Source organism: Taudactylus pleione, unplaced genomic scaffold (genome assembly GCF_031769625.1).
Source record: "Taudactylus pleione unplaced genomic scaffold, aTauple2 ptg000336l, whole genome shotgun sequence".
Classification (NCBI taxonomy): Eukaryota; Metazoa; Chordata; class Amphibia; order Anura; family Myobatrachidae; genus Taudactylus; species Taudactylus pleione.
In genome coordinates this window covers 5,697,587-5,722,717 of record NW_028284737.1, presented here as the reverse complement: position 1 = coordinate 5,722,717, position 25,131 = coordinate 5,697,587, and the positions used below count along the sequence as shown (strand labels likewise).

The 25,131-nt window shown below is 48.5% G+C and overlaps 1 protein-coding gene across 1 annotated transcript in view; it reads right to left on the bottom strand.

Annotated features, from left to right (window-relative positions):
* THBS4 (thrombospondin 4) overlaps positions 1–25,131 on the bottom strand; it is a 99,738-nt gene that overhangs the window by 45,820 nt on the left and 28,787 nt on the right. Inside the window, exons 6-8 of the mRNA XM_088443928.1 lie at positions 23,697–23,748; positions 13,513–13,703; positions 5,276–5,413 (exon numbers count right to left, since the gene is read on the bottom strand). Coding sequence (XP_088300054.1) covers positions 5,276–5,413; positions 13,513–13,703; positions 23,697–23,748 — 381 coding nt within the window. The remainder of the gene's footprint in view (positions 1–5,275; positions 5,414–13,512; positions 13,704–23,696; positions 23,749–25,131) is intronic.

Genomic DNA, 25,131 nt, shown 5'->3' with positions numbered 1-25,131 from the left:
CGTTGCTGGATGCTGGTGCCATAGCCGGACTGCTGGTGTCTTTGGTGGGTGCACTGACACCGCTTTTGACCCAGCAGCCTGGAAACGCTGACAGTGGAGGCCCTTCTGCGTCGGCGGCGTCCGCCGTGCAGACGCAGCTTGGCCCTCTGGTGCAGCAATTAGGCAGGATTTGCGGTCTTTCCCTCGCTCCCATGCCCGCAGCTCCTTCCGTTTCTTTCTCTCCCTCTGCCATCTCCCTTCCTCAGCCCAATCAGGCTACGGACACAGACAATGCGCACGATGCCGCCTCAGTCTCTTCTTTTACAGACGACAGTCTGGAGGAGTTACCAGTGGTCGCAGCCCCGACCAGAAGTGCGACGGCGGAAGTCGGAGCTAACGCAGGCGCTGGAATTACCAATGCCCTTGCCAGTGCTTCTGGTGAGTGTGACAGTACATCTGACTGCGGGTCTACTTCCATTTCCTCCTCCTCTTCAAGCGATAGTTCGTGGAAGGCTAGGCGTAAAAGGGCAAGGAGGTCTCGCAGACGTCGCTCACGTCGTCACAGGCATTCTAGCGAATGGTCCTCTGGCAGTAGTACCAGTGTAGATCGCGGAGCGGGTCCGGAGGATGTTGTACACTGCGCTAATACAGCTGTCACTCGAGGTATGCGTACCAGGGTTAAGCAGCGGATCAAAAAAGGGCGCTACGTAGATATGTTTACCCTTACAGCTACGGCGAAGAAAGCTGCTGCGACCGCAAAGGCAAAAGGGGGTATTGGTCTGGAGGCCTTTAAGTCTTACACGAATTGGATATCTGGGTTCTGCGTGTTCTCAACTTGCTATCTCAAAACCAGGCCTTCCGAGTACCTTAATGTGATAAGATATTTACACCTGATACATGGCCTATTCAAGGCCTCACGCAGTACGGCGTGGCGCCAATACGACGAAGAGTTTCGTCGAAAGCAAGATCGGGTTAAGGTCATGGAATTGGGTTGTAAAGATGTTGAAGTGTGGATGGAGGTGACACAGCCTACACGCGTCCTTGCTGATCAGTTCCCTGGGCGGCCAGTTCAACCCTCGTCCCCCTCGGCACCAAGGACAGCCAATGGAGGGCAAAACAAGCGGAAGTGTTACGCATACAACAATGGGAATTGTACCCTTGGTAACAGGTGTCGCTTTCGACACCAGTGCCTCTGCTGCGGCGCGGCACACCCCAGTAAGGACTGCTCCCGCGGTCCAGGAGGAGCTCAGGCCTCCGCTGCAGCACCCTCTGCCAAACGGTCAGGGGCCGGGACTTCGAAGTAAAGCGTCAACTCCCATTCGTCTGGATGCCATGGCAAAATGGTTAGACTGGTATCCTGTGCGGGACGACGCCACCTTTTTGCGTAAGGGTTTTGCAGAGGGATTTTCGCTTCCAATAATACGGCCTGTCAGTTCCGGGTCCCCTAGGAATTTACGCTCGGCCTGCGATTTACCTCACGTGCTAAAGGATAAGGTTATGAAGGAGGTCGGGCTGGGTCGCATGATTGGACCTTTCCCGCAGCCTCCGATACCCGATCTGGTCCTTTCCCCTGTGGGTGTTGTCCCCAAGAAGGCCCCCGGGAGTTACCGTTTAATTCAGCACCTGTCACATCCGTCAGGCACATCGGTTAACGACGCCATAGATGTTGAGGTCTGCTGCGTACAGTACCAGTCATTCGAATCTGCGTTAGCATTGGTTCGCGCAGCGGGTCCGGGTTCTTTCATGGCGAAAGTGGACATTGAGTCCGCCTTCAGATTGTTGCCCCTGCATCCTGAATCATTTCGCTTCATGGGGTTTCGGTTGACGGATGGCTATTACCTGGACAAATGTCTTCCGATGGGTTGTTCTATTTCCTGCGCGTTCTTCGAGCGTTTCAGTTCCTTTCTCCATTGGTGTGTCGCGGTGGGGTCTGGGGAGACGAGCATAGCCCATTACTTGGACGACTTCTTGTGCGTAGGTCCAGCTGGTTCGCGTCGCTGCAATCGTCTCCTTTTTTCATTGCAAGCACTCTTCTCGGAATTTGGAGTACCTATAAAAACTGAGGGCCCAGCCACTAAGCTGGTTTTCTTGGGTATTGAAATTGATACCTTGGAGGGTCTTTGCCGGCTGCCGCCGGACAAGATTCGTCGTTTGCAGGATGCTATCCTCCTAGCGTTGGCAGGAGGAAAGGTAACTCTTCGTCAAGGTCAATCCCTGCTCGGGCTGTTTAACTTCGCGTGTCGAGTTATCCCGATGGGGAAGATTTTCTGTCGGAAGCTACAGAGGGCTTTGGTAGGGCTGCGTCACCCGCACCATTTTCTGCGACTGTCGTCTGAACTAAAGCTGGACCTGGCGGTTTGGGACGCATTTTTGGTCGATTTTAATGGAGTGCACGTCTGGCCTGCGGATCCTCAGCCTAATGCTTGCCTGCAGCTCTTCACGGATGCTGCTGGATCATCAGGTTTCGGATCTTTCTTTTTTGGGAGGAGATTGGTGTTTTTCAGTTTGGCCTACGGAATGGGTACAGGCAGGATTGACCAAGAACTTGCTCCTACTGGAGCTGTTTCCCATAGTGGTGGCATTAGAGCTATGGTGTCAGCGGTTGCGCGACCGTTCCATAGTTTTTTGGTGCGATAACCTGGGGGTAGTACATGCGATCAATAACCAAAGATCGTCGTCGCTACCAGTGTTGCGGCTTCTTGCTTGGCTGGTTCTGCGCGCTTTGCAGTTTAACATATTGTTCACAGCTCGTCATGTGCCAGGTACTGATAATTCCATTGCTGATGCGCTCTCCAGACAGGATTGGCGAAGGTTCCGCGAATTGGCCCCGTGCGCAACATTAAAAGGTGAGCTTTGTCCATTTCGTTGTTGGCAGATCATCAAACCAGAATGGAAGATCTCGCACGTCGGTCCGTGGCCCCACGGACGTTGACGGCCTACCAGACATCTTGGCAACAGTGGGAGAAGTTTTTGCAAGGACGGAGTTCGTCAGGTAACTCTCGTGATACTAATATGGTTGCTTTTGTTTATTTCTTGTTCGATTCCGGCAGGTCGCGGGCTTATGTTGCCCAGAGGCTTGCTGGGATTTCGTTCTTTTTGCACCTAGCGGGGCGGAGGGACATAACTAAGGGTTTTTTAATACAAAGGGCCCTTAGGGGTTGGTCTCGCGTCAGGCCTGTCACGGATGACCAGCGTCGTCCTATTGGTCCTGATTTGTTAGCGCGTCTAGGTGAAAGTTTGACGGGCATTTGTTCTTCGAAATTCGAGGTTCTGTTATTCCGCCTCGCTTTTGCGATGGCCTTTCATGGGGCTTTTCGCATCAGCGAGCTGGTAGCGTCTTCGCGCCGCGCTCAGCCCCCCCTGCTTCGTTGTCACATTTTGCTGCGTGATGCGCTGTTGTGCCGTATTCGGCGTTCCAAGACCGATCAGATGGGTAGAGGTCGCTGGGTGTCCCTGGAGTCCTGTCCTGATGACGGGATTTGTCCGGTTCACTTGGCCTCCCAATATACTCTTTGCAGGCCAATGCGGCCGGGGGCTTGGCTTATGCACGAGGACGGAAGTCCTTTGACTAAATTCCAATTTAGATCGGTCTTCCATCGCTGCATACGGCACCTCGGGCTTTCTCCTTCGGATTACGGCACCCATTCTTTTAGAATAGGTGCCGCCACTTTTGCGGCCTCCTCGGGTCTTTCTTCACAGGAGATCCAGGCTCTCGGAAGATGGAAGTCCAATGCCTACAGAAGGTATGTTCGTCTGGAATCATAAATTGTTATACTTTATTCGTTTGGACTTGAGTGCCCATTTGGTTCATTGGTCACTCTTTTATTTTTTGGGCTGAGCAGTCGCGCTTTGCTGTAGATGCCTCCGTGTTCCCACGTTGGGAGAGTGTTAGGTGGTTGGGGCAGAGGGACATGCTTTGGGAAGCTTTGTTGCGCAACTTGCACAGGTCAGTAGCTGAATTTGGTTCCCCTTTAGTGTTAATTATACATCTCGGGGGCAATGATTTGGGCCAGCAAACTTCCTTAGAGTTGCGCCATGCGATTGTTCGTGACTTGAGAGAGGTGGTTCGGTTATTGCCTAACTGCCTTTTGGTTTGGTCCCCTATCATCGCCAGGCTTTCATGGCGATATTGCTATAATAGTGTGGCTTTGGACAGGTCCAGGAGGAAGGTTAACAAATGGGTGGCTAGGCACGTGCTGGAATTGGGAGGGTTGGTGGTGCACCATCCTTTAATTCGGATTCAGGATGCCCACCTTTTCTGCAGGGATGGAGTTCATCTTACTGAGGAGGGAAATTTTTTGTTTCTAGAAGATATTTTTACAGTTTTTAAGGGCTTGGTTGGTTAGCATGGTGGCGGGCTGCTTCTCTCCTGAGAGCCGCTGTGGCGGGAAAGACCGGCAATATTGAAGTGTCCATCTTGCAGCAGTAATAGCGGTGCGCACCCCTTCAATGCACTGATAGGCTGATTTCACCCTATTGGGGTCAGCGGCACCTCTCGACCGAGCAGGATGAATGGTGCATTGGCATGGGTGTTGGGGCCGCATCACTTGCTCTGAAAGGGATAGTTGGCCCTTTGCAAGTTTTTAAGATCACCCTACCCTTGTCTGGGATAGTTGGCCCTCACAAGTTGTGATTTACTTCCGGCCTAAGACAAGTGGACGCGGGTTAGTTGCCGTTCTTTCTCCTGCCACCATGTCTACCTTTGTAACCAAATAAAGCTGACCAATTAATTTAAACGGCATAACTTGGTCTCCTGTGTTTATTTTAGTTAAGTTTAGTTTAAGTTTATGGGTCACATCTATCATCTGACGATAGAGGTTTATAAAACTTGTGGCACAATTGTATAATGCAAATTGAACTGAATGTTGTTTTGGCAAATTTTACTGTTGTGATGCCTGTGTAAAGATATAAAGGGGCATTTGTGTACAATTGCTACTCACCCAGCATTACCAGACCCTCTTATAATCACCACTTTGTAGTTTAATTTAACGTAGTGTGTGTGTGGTCAACATTTTAACTAATGTATATGTACATTGGAATACACTGGTATGCACCACATTTATTAGGAAATATGAATATAGGTAAAATGTTCAGAACATTTCTGTTAAAAATTTGTAGCACATGAAAAAAAAATTGCACTCGATTTTACTTGCGTGCTCTGGAGAAAGGCTATAAAACTATAATTTTACATAATCACACCTACAGTAATTAAGAAAAACATACATAATTATCCAATTTTTTCTGTAATCAATTTTAATACAATAAATTTATCTTAGTGAATTGAACAATGTGTCACCTGTTTATTTAGCTTGGCGTAGGTAGTGCCAACTCCTTGTACAATAGGTCCTGTGTACCCAGGGGGACAGGACTCACATCTGAAACCTGGATTGATGTTTACGCATCGAACGCCAGGGAAACAAGGGGTCAGTCGACACTGAAAAAAAAAAGCACTGACATTTTTAGGAAAAGAAGGATATAAGAGGTGTTTATTGTGCGGGAGCTGTCATAGGGAGAGCTGGTGAGAGGCTAATAGGAAAGTAATAAGACAGTTTCAGATTTTAATGGGGCAGAAGCAGTGATAGATCCAGGGGCATTTCTATAAAGGGGGGCCCACACCGCACACCCTGCACCCATATTTTCAGTATTTACCACTCCGCCACTGGTATCAGCGCTGTCAAAATCGCCTGGAAAATGGCAGCTGTGGCCATTTTACCAGCATTTTGCGCATGCGCTGTAGACTCTGGGTACACTCTAGTGCCCAGAGTCTACCGGTGCGGCACTCAGTGCGCTGCCAGAGAGAGAGAGGGGGGGCCCCGGACAGGACAGAGGCTGCACACGGGCCCCCTCCTCTCTTGAAAAGCCCCTGTGTAGATCCCATAACATTTCTCGTTTGCCGACTACCACTGACCGCTATATATCAGAACAGCAGCACATCAGACAAGGAGAGGGCAGAGGGCCTGATTCAGAGATGTACGCAAACCCGATGGTCTGCGTACATCTTCAAAGTTTTGGGCTTTTGCTCACAGATACCCCAAGCCATGGCATGATTCACATACTGCGGAATTTGGGAGGTGGAGCAGGGACGCGGCCAGCGTTCCAGGAATTGGGGGAGTGTCACCCCTGTTTTCCGGGGAGACGAGGCCAGGGTCTGCGTTGGTTGATGCAGATTTCATGGCCTCACTGTCTGTCAGGAACTGGCCAGGCTGAGTAATGCTGGATACACATTAGCTGATGTGTACCCAGCACTATATCGTGCATACACACTTGCCGCTGCCGGGAACGACAGAGCGTTATCGCATGCATGCAGGCCCGACAGGCGATGCCGCTGACGCACGGGAGTGAGCAACATAGCCAGTACACACTGGCCGATATGGATGGTGTGAACCCGGCTTAAGTGTCAGTTTACGCAGCTTGGCCAAAGGAGCAACCATCGCAACAGATGCATACCCTTCAACTATACAATTTTAGCCGGTACAGTACCGTTTTTTAATGGTCTGTACCGGCAAACAGGGGCTGTACCGTTTTGTACTGGGTGGGTACAATCTACCGATTTCTTTAGCAGCGCTGCTGGGGCACAGGACTCCCTCAGCGCTGCTAAGTGACAGGTGGCTCCGTCTTCTGTGGTTCTCTGCAGTCTGCACTGATGCTGACATAATGACGCCAGCGCCAGTGCACAAAAGGGCAAGGCAGTGTACCAAACTGTACCCATGGACACGCCCCTTTTATCTATGACCACGCCCCCTTTTATGGTCATGCCCTGTACCGGGTTTTACCTGAGAAATGTTGGAGAGTATGCAGATGATAATATGAGGCAGCATCTGCGGACGCTGCACTCGGATCTCATATGCAGCAAAGAGGTGTCAGACTCCTCCTCCTCAGACATCTCCTGCTGCATTTGCATTTGCAGCCGCTTCCTTGCGGCTGTGCAATACTGTCCATCTCTGAATCAGTCTTCTGCTGCTCTGTGACATCAGCCTCCCCAGAAACTCCCCAGCCCTGCACACATCAGATATGCTGGGCTGGGGAGGGAGGATACTGCTTCTGTGCAGCAGCAGTCTCTGCTCTCTCCCTGCTCGATGTTACGCAGCCAGTCAAAGTGGTAGTACTAGTGTATTTGTCAGGGCCAGATTAAGGTCTGTGTGGGCCCCTGGGCAACAAACATGTGGGGGCCCCTATAAAATATGGACAAAATGGGGGTATGCACAATGGGGACCATATCGCTCGTAAGCGGTACATTGACAAACCGCAATTAGCTAAGCTTAGCGCTTTTTGTTAAATACTGAAAGGAGGACATAACCCCTTTAGTGAGTGCTAATGGGGTTATGTCTCATTGTGAAATGGGGCCCATGGGCTCCACATGAAAAAAAAAACAGACACACACGAGAAAAACACACAATATACACCCAGAGAAAAAAAACACATATAGGCACCCACATGAAATATTACTCACCAGTTGTGCAATCTTATCCACATAACACTGCACATAGGACCTCATTCAGAGTCGGTCGAAGCGGCCGCACGGTCGTACGCCACCGATGTTCGCTATACTGCGCATGCGTAAAGTTCGCAATGCGCGTGCGCAAACTAGCCGCTACGATCACAAATTTTTCTCTCCTTGAACACAGCCAGGTCGGTAGTTTGAGTGACCGATTGAGGCGTTTGTGGGTGGTAACAGGGGAAGGTGCTTGAAAATGGGGGAGTGGAGATCCGAACGCAGGCGTGCCTAATTATGCGAACGGCGTTTTATGGGAGTGCATACGGTTTATGGGAGTGCATAATTAACAAAGTAGCGTCATGGCACATGTGACATGGGAGGTTTTTACACTGACATGATCGTAGAGCTTAAGAGAGGGTATGGTCAACCTTAAGCTCTATGACCAGTTCCGATGGTTCCCGATGGTCTCGATGAATCCTTATATGCCCGGAGATGACGTGCAATGCGTACGAGAAGGGGGCGTATTTTTTTAATTCCGGCCGCTTCCTCCCCTTGGTCAGCCAGCTACCGATCCGAACTTAGGGACGCAACTTGCGAGGGAATCATTTGCATATCCGGCCCCATTTCCCGTACGACCGTGCGGCCGCTTCGACGGACTCTGAATGAGGTCCATAGTGCCCCTGATTCACATTACACCACATAGTAGTGTCCCTTATTCATGCTATGACACACAGCAATGCCCCTTATACACAATGCCCACAGTAATGCCCCTTATATACAATGGCCACAGTAGTAGTGCCCCTAATACACATAATGCCCACAGTAGTAGTGCCTCTTATACAATGCACCAGCAGTAGTGCCCCTTATGCAATGCCCCAAGAGTGGTGCCCCTTATGCAATGCCCCCTATATAATGCCCCCATTAGTAGTGTCCCCAGTAGTTATGCCCCCAGTAGTAGTAACCCCAGTAGTAATGCCCCCTGTGGTAGTGCCCTAATAGTAATGCCCCAGTAGTAATGCCACCTGTTGTAATGCCCCCTGTTGTAATGCCCCCAATAGTAATAAATAAAAAAAAAACACAATACTTACCTTAAGCCCCGCTCCCGCGTCCGTTCGGCTGGCCACTCCTCAGAACTATGCACTGCACACTTCGGGAGGCAGCAGCCTGAGCCCAGGTGTGAGCTCCAGCCTACAGCTGGCGCTGCGGGGAGGGAGCTGGGCACCCGTGGGTAACAAAATCTCAGCGGGGGCCCAGCAAATGGAGCCTCCCTGCGGCGCTGGGGTTAGGTGGGCCGGTTCCATCTCCCGTTCCAGCCCACTTTAACCCCTAGTGGGTATGGGGGCCCCCACACGACCACCCCTGCTCCCCCCCCCCCCCCCATTAATCCGGCCATGGTGCTTGCACTGCAAATGTTTCAATCAGCTGAGTGCTGACATAGGGGTAGATGTACTAAGCCAGTATTGGCTAACCTTGACACTCCAGCTGTTATGAAACTACATAACCCAGCATGCACTGCTACAGTTTTGCTATTAGGGCATGCTGGGATATATAGTTCCACAACAGCTGGAGTGTCAAGGTTAGCAAACACTGTACTAAGCCCTGGAGAGAGATAAAGTACCAACTAACTGACATTTTTCAAACACGAGGGTCTATGTCCTAAGCCTTGTAGAGAGATAAAGTGAACGGAGATAAAGTACTAACCAGTCAGCTCCTAACTGACATTTTTCAAAACAGCATGTAAAGTGACAGGAGCTGAGTGGTTGGTAATTTATGCTCTATGTACTAATCCTTGGAGAGAGATAAAATGGATGGAGATAAAGGGGTCTATTCACTAAGCCTTGGAGACAGATACACTGGAGAGATAAACTACCAACGGAATCCGTATGATTTACCGCCGGACCAATGCCCGGCGGTTGGAATCCCGACAGCGGCATCCCGGCAGAGGAGGAAATCCCGATCGTCAAAGGTAAGTATATACTAACCTATTTCTACCCCCTAACCCTCCCTTAGGGGTGCCTAACCCTGATCTTCCCCCCACTGCGTAACCCTAACCCCCCCTCTAAGTGCCTAAACCTAAACCCCCCTTCCCCTAGCCTAAACCTAACCTCCCGGGGGGTGCCTAACCCTAAGTCCCCCCCGGGAACCCTAAACCTAACCCTACCCTAAACCCCTCCCCCCGCGGCTATCCGCGCTCGGCGCCCGGCGTCCCTTCAATCGGGCTGCCGGGCGTCGGGCTCCCGGCGTATGTCTAATGACAGGAGTCAGCATATCGACGCCTGTCTTTAGACCCTTGCCGGGATATGACAGTCGGGAAGCCGGCTGTTGGGATTAGGTCCACCGGCTTCCCGACTGCATACCCTGGAGAGAGATAAACTACCAACCAATCAGCTTCTAACTGTTATTTTTAAAACACAGCCAGTAAAGTAACAGTTAGTAGCTGATTGGTTGGTACTTTATCTCCGTCCACTTTATATCTCTACAAGGCTTAAGGTGGGTACACACTAGACGACTAGGTGTGTACCCACTATGAGCGATCAAGTGCGCTCCCGCGGGGTCGTTCATCACATCGACAGATCGAGCCTGCATGCTGCTCAATTTGTCAATTTGATGAACATGCTTGTGGATGTGGCTAGTGAACGATATATCGTGCAGTCGTTCACCAGATCGTGCTGTGTGAAACAACTGCACAATATGTCGTCCGTCGCATCGTGGGTCGGTTGGGTACACACATCATGTAATGTGTACCCAGCTTTAGTGAATAGACCCTAAAGTATCAACCAATCAGCCCCTAACTGTCACTTTTCAAACACAGCCTATAAAGTGACAGTTAGCAGCTGACTGGTTGGCACTTTATCTCTCTCAGAGGCTTGATACATCTCCCCCATGATCTTCATACGAGATGCATACCTCATGAACACTCAATCTACATTTCTGGGGAAGCAATTTTCCTAGATATTTTTTATGTACTAGTGGTCTCCTTACCCGGACCCTGGACTACTGGAGGCGCGACCTCCGATCCTTGTGTGCTACTGCGCAGCATGTGCACCATACTGTGCCTCTTCAGCTCCCTCATCCAAAGAGGTAAGATGTGCCCCGGAAAGTCTCCATAATGGCCAGTGACACTGTGTGTTCCATTATATCACCACAACATATATATGCCAGTGTATATATTGTCCACTACCACCACTGTATGTATGTATACACACAGGCGTGTGCTTCTGTTTGTCCACACACTACCTGTGCTACCCCATACAGTCCTGGCTGGATCTGGTACGTACATTGTATTTGTGCAAGTGGCGTTACTAGGGCAGGGCGAGCGGGGTACGTGCTTGTATGTCTGCACTACGGGGGGGAGCTACTACTACTGGGGACACTATCACTTGGGGGGGCTGCTACTACTGGGGACACTATCACTTGGGGGGACTGCTACTACTGGGGACACTATCACTTGGGGGGGGCTACTACTACTGGGGACACTATCACTTGGGGGGGCTGCTACTACTTGGGACACTATCACTTGGGGGGGCTACTACTTCTGGGGACACTATCACTTGGGGCGGCTGCTACTACTGGGGACACCATTACTGGGGGTCTACTACTACTGGGGACACTATCACTTGGGGGGGCTACTATCACTGGGGACACTATCACTTGGGGGGGCTGCTACTACTGGGGACACTATTACTGGGGGGGGCTGCTACTACTGGGGACACTTACAGGGAGGGGCTACTACTACTACTATTTTTACATTTGCCCTGGGCTCCAAATACCCTAGTTACGCCACTGATTTGTGCATTGTGTACCTGTTGTACATACAGTGACGGTTCTAGGTGCAGGCTAACAGAGCCGTCGCCCGGAGCGCCGACACCTAGAGGGCGACACTGAGTCCCCCCCTCCTGAAAAAAAAACCTAGAAGGAAGAAACAAAATAAAATAAAAATACGCCGGTCCCCCCTCCCCTCCCCGCCGCAGGGAGGCTGCATTTGCCGGGCGCCCGCTGATCTTTATCAGCGGGCACCCGGTTCCCTCCCTGCAGCGGCAGCCGAAAGCCGGAGCTCACTCTTGAGCTCCGGCTTCCGGCAGAGAGAGTACTATGGGAGGGACGTCATGATGTCATGACGTCTCTCCCATAGATCCGAGGAGCCGCGGTCGGATCGGACGGCAGCGGAAGCAGGAACGGGGCTAAAGGTAAGTATTGTGGGTTTTTTTTCAGTCGGAAGCACCAGCACTGGGGGCACGCTTATAGGGGTATTACTACTGGGGGACATTACTACTGGGGGATGACTATAGGGGGCATTACTACTAGTGGGCACAACTACAGGGGGCATTATTTATGGGGGTACTACTACTGGGGACATTACTACAGTGGGCACTACTATAGGGGGCATCACTAATGGGGGCAGTACTACTGGGGAGCATTACTAATGGGGGCACTACAATAGGGGGGATTACTAATGGGGGCACTACTATAGGAAGCATTACAAATGGGGGCAGTACTACTGGGGAGCATTACTAATGGGGCACTACAATAGGGGGGATTACTACTGGGGAGCATTACTATAGGGGGCACTACTATAGGGGGCATTACTAATGGGGGCAGTACTACTGGGGAGCATTACTAATGGGGGCACTACAATAGGGGGGATTACTACTGGGGAGCATTACTAATGGGGGCTCTACTAATGGGGGCTCTACTATAGGGGGCACTACTAATGGGGGATTACTACTGGGGAGCATTACTAATGGGGGACGACTATAGGGGGCATTCCTACTAGTGGGCACAACTACAGGTGGGCACAACTACAGGGGGCATTATTTCTGGGGACATTACTACAGTGGGCACTACTATAGGGGGCATTACTAATGGGGGCAGTACTACTGGGGAGCATTACTAATGGGGGCACTATAATAGGGGGATTACTAATGGGGGCTCTACTATAGGGGGCATTACCTAATGGGGGCAGTACTACTGGGGAGCATTACTAATGGGGCACTACAATAGGGGGGATTACTACTGGGGAGCATTACTATAGGGGGCACTACTATAGGGGGCAGTACTACTGGGGAGCATTACTAATGGGGGCACTACAATAGGGGGGATTACTACTGGGGAGCATTACTAATGGGTGCTCTACTAATGGGGGCACTACTATCAGGGGCATTACTAATGGGGGGATTACTACTGGGGAGCATTACTAATGGGGGGCATTACTACTGGTGGAACTACTATAAGGGACATTACTACTGTGGGCAGTACTACTGCTGGGAACTACTAATGGGGGCATTACTACTGGGGAGCATTACTATAGGGGGCCTTACTAATTGGGGGATTACTACTGTGGAGCTTTACTACTGGGGGAACTACTATAGGGGGCATTACTACTGGGGGCATTACCACTGGGGGTACTACTAATGAGGGCACTGCATGGGGGGCACCACTACTGGGGCCATTGTGTAAGGGGCACCACTGCTGTGGGCATTGTATAAGGGGCACTACTACTGTGGGCATTGTATTAGGGGCACTACTACTGTGGGCCTTGTGTATAAGGGGCACTAATTTTGGCATTATGTAAAAGGGGCACCACTGTGTGTCATAACATAAGGGACTACTGTGTGGTGTAATTTGAATTGGGGATAATGTATTATAAAGGTAATTACTGTGTGTGGCACAATGTATTATACAGGGCATTACTGCATGTGGCATAATGTGTTATACAGGGCATTACTGTGTGTCGCATAATGTGTTATAAAGGGCATTACTGCGTGTGGTAAAATGTGTTATAAAGGGCATTACTGCGTGTGGCATAGTGTGTTATAAAGGGCATTACTGCGTGTGGCATAATGTTATTTTGGGGGGGCGCAACTTGGAACTTTCGCTCTGAGCTCCACAATGTCTAGAACCGGCCCTGTGTACATACCTGCTGCTTAACCCAGTGTCATCCTGCAAACCTGTTCTGCCTGATTAATAAACCGAAGACCTGGTTAAGTTATCTATCGTGTAGACTGACCTCCATCACACACCACTGGCACCTATATCAATGCCTATTGGATCTTCCAATACAAACAAGTATCTGAATCACAACATAACTGGTGAGATACCTCATCTATATCAGTACAAATGATGCCATTGCCGGTGTAACCCTCAGGACAGGGCCCGCACTGAACCCCATTCCTGGACTCTGTGCATTTCACTCCTCGAAAGCATGAAGTTGCGTCACATCGAGGCTTTGGAGTTGTAGTAGTTTCTGGTTTTGGAGCCGGTGTTGGATTTGGATAGTCTGGAATTAAACCTTTTATTGGACAAAATAGATTTGTTAGGAAATGAGACATTGTAATATTTACATCTTTAGTAATGTTTAATATGCACAGTTGTTATCTGTTTGATTCATATTTCGGGGACTGGTTAACGTTATGGCAGGGGGCCCACTCTCCTGCTATAGCATAACCCCCCGGCTGGTTCAGCTTGTTGCTGGTTATTGGAAAATAGGGGGAATCCCCCCCCCCCCTCGCCCCCTATTTTCCAATACCAGACCAGTCCCAGAGGTCCAGGGCCTTTTATGTGGTTATGAATTTGGGGGGGGGGGGGGGGTGCAATTTTTCTATTTATAGTTTTTAACTATTTCTATCTTTTCAAACAGAAGAGAAACCGAAAGATTGCATAAGAAAAGAGGTGTTTTAAACCTCTAGGATGGGGGCAGGCATGTATGCAAATTACTTGTGGGAGTTAGCCTATGGCAAGCAGGGGCGGGTTTGTAACAGGAACATTATATAGTGGGATAAAAGTGTGGGCCAAAGCCTCTTTGTTCCAGATTCCTCCAGGACAGGGAAGTGCATTTTGTCAGTTGTCATTTTCCTTAATAAAACTCTCTTAGTGCTTCTCCTTCTTCTCTTCTTCTCTCCTCCTTTTCCTTATTGTATTTAGTCTCTTTTCATTTACTTCATATCATTGCTTTTACTTTTCCTTTCTGTCCTCAATCAGTGTCTTTTCTGATTTCTTGTTCTGCTGGGGGTGGGTGTAGCTATGTCCTGCCTAGTAATGAGCCTCCCCAGACCCTGGTCCCTGGCTCCACAGTGTCCCCATGTTATTAGGAGCTGCAGGTGTGGTTCCCCTATTGATAGTTCTATCCCCCCTCAGGCTGCAGCAGCTTTGTGGAAGGTGTGCCAGTGCGGGGGAGGGGTGCTTCCCTTTAGTCCTTAATGCCCCTGGTCAATATTATCTTTGTGGCTGCAATGGCCAGCACCATAGGCAAATGCAGGAGGGGTTTATGAGTGCCTTACCTGAACCCCCCCTCAGCCCACACCATGATGACTACAATAGAAATAGCATATAATACTAAAGTTGCATGTTTTTTAGGATCCCCTCAGTGTCACAAATGAAATAACTAGCACTACAGTCCCTGTTGATCTTTTAAATGTGTCAGCCAGTAGAAAAAGTTAAAAAGCCAGTAATGAATATTGTTGTGCACCAACTAGATCTGGAAAACATGCACTGTACGGGGTGCACTGATATGGATCACCTATTGGATCAATTATTAATACTGGATAATACACCATCCAGTACATAGGGGGACCAATCTGTGCATCTGTGTCCAGGACAGTGCATGGTTTCTTTTTCTGCCCTCTCCCAGATTCCCCAACTTGCTCATATGATCTGTAAAGGAGCCGGCACATGAAATAAAAAGATTCAGCTCAGACAGGATGGCCCTACTTCTACATATAATTGCTTACTGTGTTTGCTGGTCCTGTATATGCCAGAATTATATCATTCAGTACATTCGTATGATGTATTTTATAGATGGTCTAAGTGCTGATTATGCCCTCTTAATGGTAGAAAACAGTTGCAGCAAACAGTGTCAGTATTATGCTGGGCATTGAGGTATCATTGGGGGAATAGAATGCTTTAGTGATGCGTTATATGACAGTAAGGGGTAATGGCTTTGACTCTGCTTTATTTATCTATAGCACCTAAGATCTAGCTTTTATCTCCTTTGAATCATTATTATCAGCCAATAGAGGAGATTGTATTATATACTGTATTCTGAGCATTTAACTTACAAAATAGACAGAATACATGTGCTACAGTGAATTTCTACAGGGTGCACAGCTTATTATTGCAATCACTGCCCCAAGCAGCTATCACCGGGAAGCTCCATTCTCAGCTATGCTCCTACTTCGACAAATATACATTGCTGGAGGTCACGCAGCCTTCGCGTCCTGCCTATGAGGGGTACAACGCGTGCAAAGCAGCTAGTTCAGTTCGTCAGGGCTAACAGCAGGCGTCTGGGGAAAATGCTTCGCCTTTAATAATTCCACATTAAAATGTCGTTTTCGTCACCTCTGCTTGCGATGTGGTGGCAATCACCCAGTTGCCAAGTGTTTCAAGGGGGGTGCCCAGCAGCAGCCTGCACAGCCAGCAAAAGGCACAAGTGCTAAGTAAAGTTCCATCCCCTGTCCGTGTCACAGCGATAGCAAAATGGTTGAGTTGGTACCCGGTTCTGCAGGACGCAGAATTTTCGTTAAAAGGCTTCAGTTTTGGTTTTCGTTTACCTATTTGCAGGGATGTCGACACATATCCGCCTAGAAATTTGAAGTCTGCCTTTGAATTGCCTCACATTCTTAGGGAAAAAGTGGCTGGCGAGGTTAGCGCAGGCGCATTGCTGGGCCTTTTGCAGAACCCCCATTAGGGATCTTGTGAATTCCCCGGTGGGAGTGGTTCCCAAGAAAATTCCAGGAAAATAAGGGCTCATGCAACATCTGTCTTATCCGCCAGGCTCGTCAGTAAATTATGCCATACCAGTTGAGGTTTCCTCGGTGGTGTACCAGTCTTTTGACGATGCTTTGGACGTCATTAGGTGTTATGGTCCGGGCGCACTGATGGCTAAGATAGATGTTGAGTCAGCTTTTCGTCTACTTCCTTTGCACCCAGAGTCATTCCAGTTTATGGGTTTTTAGCTTGGACAACGGATATTGCATAGACAAATGCTTGCCTATGGGGTGTTCTGTGTCCTGTGCGTTTTTCGAGCATTTTAGCACCTTCCTACACTGGTGCGCGGAATTTATTTATTTAATTTTTGCGGTAGTCATGGAATAGCCCACTATCTCGATGACTTTCTGTGTGTCGGCCCTTCCGGTTCAGGCAGATGCAGTTATCTTTTGTTTTCTTTACGAGCGCTGTTTTTTCATTTGGAGTTCCCGTTGCTGTGGACAAAACGGAGGGCCCTTCCCCTTGTCATTCCTGGGTATCGAGATCTGTACCTCGGTGGGTTCTTGTCGCATTCCTCTCGATAAGCCTGTCAAGTAATGCCATAGCGGAATGCACGGCTTCCAGTAGAATTACCCTGCGGCAGGCGCAATCCCTCCTGGGCCTGTAAAGTAATTCCAATGGGCAGAGCTTTTTCACGTAAATTGGAAAGGGCCACGGCTGGTGTCACTAACCGAGACATTTGCTACGTTTATCCTCAGAGATTAAGCAGGACCTCTCTGTCTGGGTCTCGTTTCTTCGGGATTTTAATGGCGTTCGGTTGTGGATGTCTCCAGCCGCTGACAATTTGCAGCTGCAGCTGTTCACCGACGCAGCAGGCACCACGGGGTTCGGATGTTACCTTGATGGCTCCTGGTGCGTTGGCCGTTGGCTGGAAGAATGGGTGGGAAAGGGTTTGACTAAGGACTTACTCCTTCTCAAACTCTTTCCCATAATGGTTTCCTTGGAAATCTGGGGGGAATGGTTACGCAATCGCAGCATCATTATCAGGTGTGACAACCTGGGCATGGTCCATGCGATACAATCAGCAACATGCGGCTTCCCTGCTGGTTTTGCGCTTGCTAGCGCAGCTGTGCTCACATGTTTGCGCTGTAACATCATGTTTAAGGCAAGACACATTCCTGGGGTGGAGAATGAGATAGACGATGCGTTATCACGTTTCCAGTGGGCTAGGTCCCGATCTGTGGCCCCTGGTGCTGACGTTGTGCTTTGCCCCTCTTATGTTTGGCAGGTGATCGAGCCGGCATGGAGGGCTAAGCAGAACAGTCTTTAGCCCCCTCCACGTTGCGAGCATATCGGCAGGCATGGAATGAATGGGAAGATTATTCCCGTAGCAGCAAACAGGCAGGTAAGAGTCAGCATCGTTCGATGCTTTCTTTTATTTGGAGTCTCCGTTTGGCTGGCAGATCCAGGGCTTCTGTTGCGCGCTCTTTGGGGGGCATTGCATTTTATTGTAAATTGAAGGGCCAACCTGACTTTACTAAAAGTTTTCTGATAGTGAAGGCTTTAAAGGGTTTGGCACGGGTCTCCCGGCCAGTAGCTGACCGTAGGAGACCTGTGGACGCTCATCTGCTTCCGGCAGTATTAGGGGCGGTTCTCGGAGTGGCTCTTACTGCGTATGAGGCGGTCCTGATTCAAGTGGTGTTTTCGGAGGCTTTTCACGGCACCTTGAGGGTATCGGAGCTGGTGGCATCATCCAAATGGGTTGATGCCGCCATGCTCCTCTCGGATATCCTGGTCAGTGAGAGGTCTGTTCTCTGTAGGATTCGGCAGTCGAAGACCGACCAGACTGGTGGGGGTAGGTGGATCTCGTTGGGTCCATCTAGGGACGAACAGATCTGCCCCGTGGCACTAGCTATGCGGTATGAGTTATTGCGGCCGGATGTTCCTGGTTCATGACTCATGCATATGGACAGGACTCCGCTTACCAAATACCAGTTTGGTTGGTTTTTGAAGAGGTGTGTATCAGTTTTAGGCCTCCCGCCTCAAGATTTTGGTACACACTCGTTTCTGATCGGAGCCGCAACTTCGGCGGCAGCTGCGGGTTTCTCGGCATCAGAAATTAAGGCCCTAGGACATTGGAAATCGGATAGTTATAAAGGTTACATTCGACCTAGGCATGAAGGCCCTTTGTTTAAAGTCATTTCACAGTCTGTTCCGGTTACGTTTATATTTTATGCTTGCCTGGTTTTTGTCTTGTCTCATGTACTGTCCTGCCTTGTCTGTTACCCCTGTCCGTCCTACTCGGGATTAGCTACTCGCCATTGCTGGCAATGGGAGTCTTGAGGGATTTTACAATTTTTACCTGAACTGACGGATTCAATTCGGCTATTCTCAATCATTTAATTAGGCCATAGTCCATCCCTCAGCAGGTTTTTATTTTACCTCTTGCCGAGTTCACCTGTTTTTTCCCAATTCCCCCCCACCCATTCTTCCCCTTTGTGTCTTCTGTTTGTCTCAGCCACTTCAAATAGTAAAGTCGGCGACCAATAGAAAATTTTTCTTTTTGGCAGATACTCACTTATGTTCTATCAGATCCCACTAATACACCATAAAATTTTATTGTTTTATGACAATTACTAATTTTTTATTTACTGCTTTCCTCCACCTTTAGGATTGCTCTTTGACACGCAGGACATTTGGGTTATAGGCCACTCATATATTTTCTGGGCTGCTAGGTTTGAGTTCAGATCAAGCTCCAATTTTTGAATATTCAGCTAGGGTCCGTTGGATAGGTTCCAGAGGTATGAGATGGCATTCCTTTTGTCCTAAACTGTTAGAGTATGCAAGGCTTTTTGGTAGGCCACGTATTTTGGTGGCTTATTTAGGAGGCAACGACTTAGGGCAGAGGTCCACTGTAGAATTACGAGTTGATATTGTCAACGATTTGGCGAGGGTGCTATCGGCCTGGCCCTTGTGTAAATTAATTTGGTCTTGCATTGTACCTCGACAGGTCTGGCGTGGGGTTAGGAGTTTTCCTGCTAATGACGAAGCTAGGAAGAAACTTAATTTCGCAGTTGCCAAATTTGTGATGGCCATTATGGCCGTTTCATTTACCATAATAACATTCAATTTCGATTTAGTTATATGTATAGACCTGATGGAGTTCATTTAACAGAGGAGGGTGTGTCATTGTTTATTGGGGATCTTTTTGAGGAGTTGGCGTTATTGGGGTAGTACTTGGTATGGTGGCGGTGCGGCGGTTCTATAAGCTGAACCTTGCTGTGGCGGGAAAGAACGGCAGGTCGCCAGTCCGGGTGCAATTATGATTTAAGGGCGCTCCCTTCGTTGACTGGTAGTTGGCTGTACCAACCTAACGGGGGGCAGTATCACCACCTAAACGGGTGGGAAGTCAAGATGGGGGTGAGCGTTACCTTTTGTTGATGATATGAGTTACATGGTTATGTGTATGCACTCTGGGCGATCTACGCCTGCTATGCCTTTTGTTGTTTGTGTGTGGGCATAGCAGATCTGGCTGATTTCTGGCCGTCCTTTCTTTGCCACCATACATCCTTAAATAAATAATAATTATTATTGCTCCAATAAATCGCCATCAAGTTATCTGCCAAATCCACGTCTCAGTGTCTTTATTTTATGTTAGTATGATAAGTGGTTTGCACACATGACAACACCTCATCCAATAGAAGGTTTAGAGAAACCGAAAGATTGCATAAGAAAAGAGGTGTTTTAAACCTCTAGGATGGGGGCAGGCATGTATGCAAATTACTTGTGGGAGTTAGCCTATGGCAAGCAGGGGCGGGTTTGTAACAGGAACATTATATAGTGGGATAAAAGTGTGGGCCAAAGCCTCTTTGTTCCAGATTCCCCACCCTCCCTCCCCTATAAATTTTGGTATGTTGTGGGTTTGGTTTTGGGTGGCGGGAAAGAACGGCAGGTCGCCAGTCCGGGTGCAATTATGATTTAAGGGCGCTCCCTTCGTTGACTGGTAGTTGGCTGTACCAACCTAACGGGGGGCAGTATCACCACCTAAACGGGTGGGAAGTCAAGATGGGGGTGAGCGTTACCTTTTGTTGATGATATGAGTTACATGGTTATGTGTATGCACTCTGGGCGATCTACGCCTGCTATGCCTTTTGTTGTTTGTGTGTGGGCATAGCAGATCTGGCTGATTTCTGGCCGTCCTTTCTTTGCCACCATACATCCTTAAATAAATAATAATTATTATTGCTCCAATAAATCGCCATCAAGTTATCTGCCAAATCCACGTCTCAGTGTCTTTATTTTATGTTAGTATGATAAGTGGTTTGCACACATGACAACACCTCATCCGATAGAAGGTTTATGAAGCCGACACAGATCATAGTGATTGCCATAGTGATCTGTGCAATTGTTTAACTTCTATTCCACAGTGGTTTCATTATGTGAGAGTGATGTGAGACAGTGCATGAGTAACTATATAACACAATTGTATTATTTCAATATATTAATTGGATAATGTGAGGGAGATTATTATTTACGTTATGCCTCACTCTTTTACTTTTTATTTAACAATTATTACATGCAAATATAGGCCCTCATTCAGAGCCGTACGCTCTGAGCAGAGCGCACGCTCTGAATGAGGGCCGGGCTCCATTTTCATGGAGCGTCCTCCCGGACGCTCGTATAGCTGTGGGTCACCACCCACAGGCTATACGAGCGTGCATTGTGATGGTCGCGATGGTCGAGACCATCGCGACCATCGAATTTGCGAGCCGGAGCCTGCGGTTGAGGTTTTCAACCGCAAGCTCCGGAGTGATTTTGGCTCTATCAGAGCCAAAATCACTCCCACTGACATCACTAGTGATGTCAGTGGGCCGGCTTCTGACGGGAGGCGTTCCCGTGGGAACGCCCCCGTCAGGGAGGCACGCCCCCGGCACGCCCACCAAAGGGGGCGTGCTGTCAATCAACATTGACAGCACGCCCCCTTTGATCGGACACAACGAGCGAAGGACTTTCCTTCGCTCGTCGCGTCTGGCGCATGCGCACGACGGAGCTCCCTCCGTCGTGCGCATGCTCAGTCCATAACATCGACCCACTTGCGAGCGGACAGCCGCTCGCGAGTGGGTCTGAATCAGGCCCATAGTGTACTTTTCTAATTCTATTATTATTGTGGCAAGTCCTTTTCTATCTTTTTTTTTTTTTTTTTTAAATCATATATTTGGCAACCCCCCTTCTATATATCCTGGGGTATAGCAACTAATCAGATTCTACTTAACACTTATCTAGCACCTTCTAGAAGATAATAGCTAGAATCTGATTGGTTGCTAACTTGCTATGGGCAACATCTCCACTTCTATGAACTCGCACTTTAGTAAATATACCTCCCTGTGTCTGACTCACATACTGTAGATTTGTAGCATGTCCAACGGGGCCTCATAGATGTAGGTGGAATTGCACTATACACACACCATACTTTATTACAGGATCTTAAGGCCCCCATACATGGAGCGATATGCACCTTGCAACGCGGCCGATCCGGCGGCCGACATATGGGACGTTCCCCACACACGGAGCAATCTGCTACCCGACCGACCAGATATGCCTGCATAACCGCCCCTCCGCCACCCGCATAGCGATGCATGGGATCGTACATCCCATCCCCAGATCAAGTGAACATGCAGTAAGATCTGGAGCTGCGATGTAAGACCCCACGGGAGCACTGATCGATATCATGCCCACACACGGTACGATATAGCAGCGATATCGTACCAATCTGTCGGATCGGCTGCTATATCGCACCGTGTATGTGGGCTTTTAGTATAACCAGCAATTTGTAAAGTTCCAGCTGGTAAACCCTGGGGCATTATTTATAGCACTGTTTCTCTATTCCTCAGGGACAAGGCTGCTACTAGGGGAATGAGAGCGGTGCCACCACCAAGGGCTCAGGACTATGGCATACCTCCCAACTGTCCCGCATTTAGCGGGACAGTCCCGTATTTCTGGGACTGTTCCGCTGTACTGCCCGTGGGCAGCAGTGTCCCGCGGTGGGGGGAAGTTGGGGGAAGCATACATGCTGCTCTGCTATGCAGAGCAGCGTGTATGCAGAGCTAGAATAGACGCATGCGCACAGCATCTATTCAGAGTACGGGGGGGAAGCCCGGGGGCTGCCCAGCATCTCGGAGATGCTGGGCACGCCCCATTAGTGATGTAAACAGGGGCGTGTCATCAGGCCATGCCCCCTTTACGATTAGGCCACGCCCCTTTTTGGACGCGCGACTTCGGTGCGCGCAGGTCCCGACTCCTAACAAATGTTGGGAAGTATGCTATGGGGAGAGCACCATCTCTGCCCCACAGCACCTGCTCTTGGCTCGGGTGCCTGGAACGGCACTCTGCAGCCAGTAGAGCTGTAACTATGCTTAAAGCGTCCTATTCTTCTTGGTGTTGGCAGCCCACCCCCTTAATATGGCATCACATGTATTATATAACCAGAAAAGAAACACTGTGCCCCAGTAGATAATCACCATAAACCAGTGGTCCCCAAACTCGGTTCTCAGGTCACCCAGCAGGTGCACAGGTATATTCATTACACACTGACACATTTTAAAAGATCCACAGGTTGAGATCATTATTTCACTTGTGATTCTGTGAGGAGAACTGGAAAACATGCACTGTTTGGGGTCCTGAGGACTAAGTTTGAGAATCGGTGCCATAAACCAATCTAAAAGATGGGAATAGAAGAGAAATTAAGATGCTTCCCTAGAGGAAACTTGCGGACAGAAAAATCAAATACATATGTTTATTATATGGTAAATTATATTAAATTAGAAAATGATATATAAACTATTTTTCTCACTGGATATTTTACTAGTTTGTCCAAACTGAATAACATAAATAAAAGTAAAGGCATGAGTAATACCATGATGTATTGGTACAGAATATGGGGCCGTTATGATGAGCCTATTACGTATGTGAAAATGCTAGTTTCTGTATGGTTTTAGTAGCGGGCCCATACATTATTTGGGGCCTGAAGGGGTCTCCTAGTAGTTTTGCCTGAGTGAACTAATGCTGTCTTCAGATGGTATTGGCTCCCAGGACCCCGCTCCTTCCTATGGGAAGGAGATCCATGGTTGCGGACAGGGATCCAAACTGCATGCCCTGCGGCTTTGTGCATGCATGAATTCAGGTCACACATGCGCGGTTGGCTGGATCGGCCTGGACTGCACGGTACCAATACTGAATTGCTCTGGTAGTAGTTAGTATAGAATGATTAGCATGCACCGTAATAAAGATGGGTTATAATTATAATCGCTATACAGGATGATAAATGCGTGTATGACTTTTGTACGAGAAGAGGGATATGACTAGTACATAAGGAGGAATATGAATAATATGAAGGGTGTAACTATTACTAGAGATGTGAGTTATTATTACTACATGAGGCACAGGGAATAATTACTGTAGCATACCAGGCGATGGCTGTAAGTAGCATACAAGATGAAATGTAAGATTAATAAACGTTAAGTAGACTTTATTGAGGTTATGATCACTAACTGAGGGGTATGAGGCGTTACAATGTACTAACCACAGGCCTGGCATTCTGAAACAGTGTTCCTCAAAAACATGGTTTCCTTCACCTACCAAACAGAAAGAAAAATTGTAAATGGTTCATCTTTTCCCATGTTATGCACAAAAAATAAAAAAAGAACATAAATACGCCTGATTCAGAGCTGCACATAAGTTGGCCGCAATAGTACTAGCACTGCGAGCATGGACCGAGTGCATATATTCCTCCATATGCACACAGTTGTACAGCCTCTATTCATCCGCTTGTTGGCATAGGCGTCATTATCATTAGCGCACACTCGCAACGGTCCTATACCTGGTGCAAGAGATCCGTCCAAAACACAAACCATAATTTCATCTGCACGCCCATGACAGACCCTCGCTCAGCTTAGCCCACTGCAAACACCCCATTACCACCCAGTTACCCAACTGAGTTGGATACGACTCGTAGTGGCATATGCTCGGCTACTGAGCATGTGCAGTGCTAAACATTACAAGATCCATCTGCATAACGAACCTGCGTGCACCTCTGAATCAGCACCAATGAGTACTGGATACAATGACATACAATATTATTTAGTCATGCTGGAGCTAAAGACCCAAGAAAACCTATATGTATTGTGATAGAAGCACTGGAGAAGTCTGGGATGGCTTATATGTATGTACCAGATTCCTATCATATGTGTTTTAAAAACCCCAGGAAAAGTCTGTTATGCCAAACAAGACCAGAAGTGTCGGCTTTTGGTAAAAGCCGGATAATGGGTCCTAGGGGTGTGGATGTGTGAAGAGAAGGGAGGGCTCCATCCACAGGCCATTTCAGGTGTTGGGCCTTTCAGTCTGATAGCAGGCTGATTAGTATTTGCACCTACAAGTGATTCATATAGCTGTTTTAAGGTTTTGGTTCAGTGTTTCACATACCCTGGGGAGAACAGACACTGAGGTTTGTTCAGAGACACTGTGATATTTGAAAGTGCTGTGTTTGTGCTTGTGGTAAGGCAGTAGGCCCTGCCACTTGTAGAGCGGGAATAACCTGTCTAGTTAGTGCCCAGACGGGCTAGGATTTATTTTTATGTTTTGTTTATTTTGTTGTTTATATTGCACAATAAAACTGGTTCCGACCAGCTTGCATGAAAACCCTGGACTGGTGTGCTGTTTCCTGGCTACTGTGTGTAAGGAGGTGTCCATCTACCCCAGGAGAGGGACCCCCTACCCGACTATATCACAGTATATAATATATGCAAATGGCTTTGATAAGGTATGTAATGTATACATTTCATTTCATAGTCATCAAAAAAAAATCACAGATATTTAGCATGATGTAATTGGGAAAGTGACCATGCAGCTGAATATCTTTTTTCTATCTTACATTTATCCAGAACTAAATGAAAGTATAGGTCATAGTTTATGAAAGACAACGTAGCTGCAATTTGCGGTGTACGGTCTCAGCAAATCAG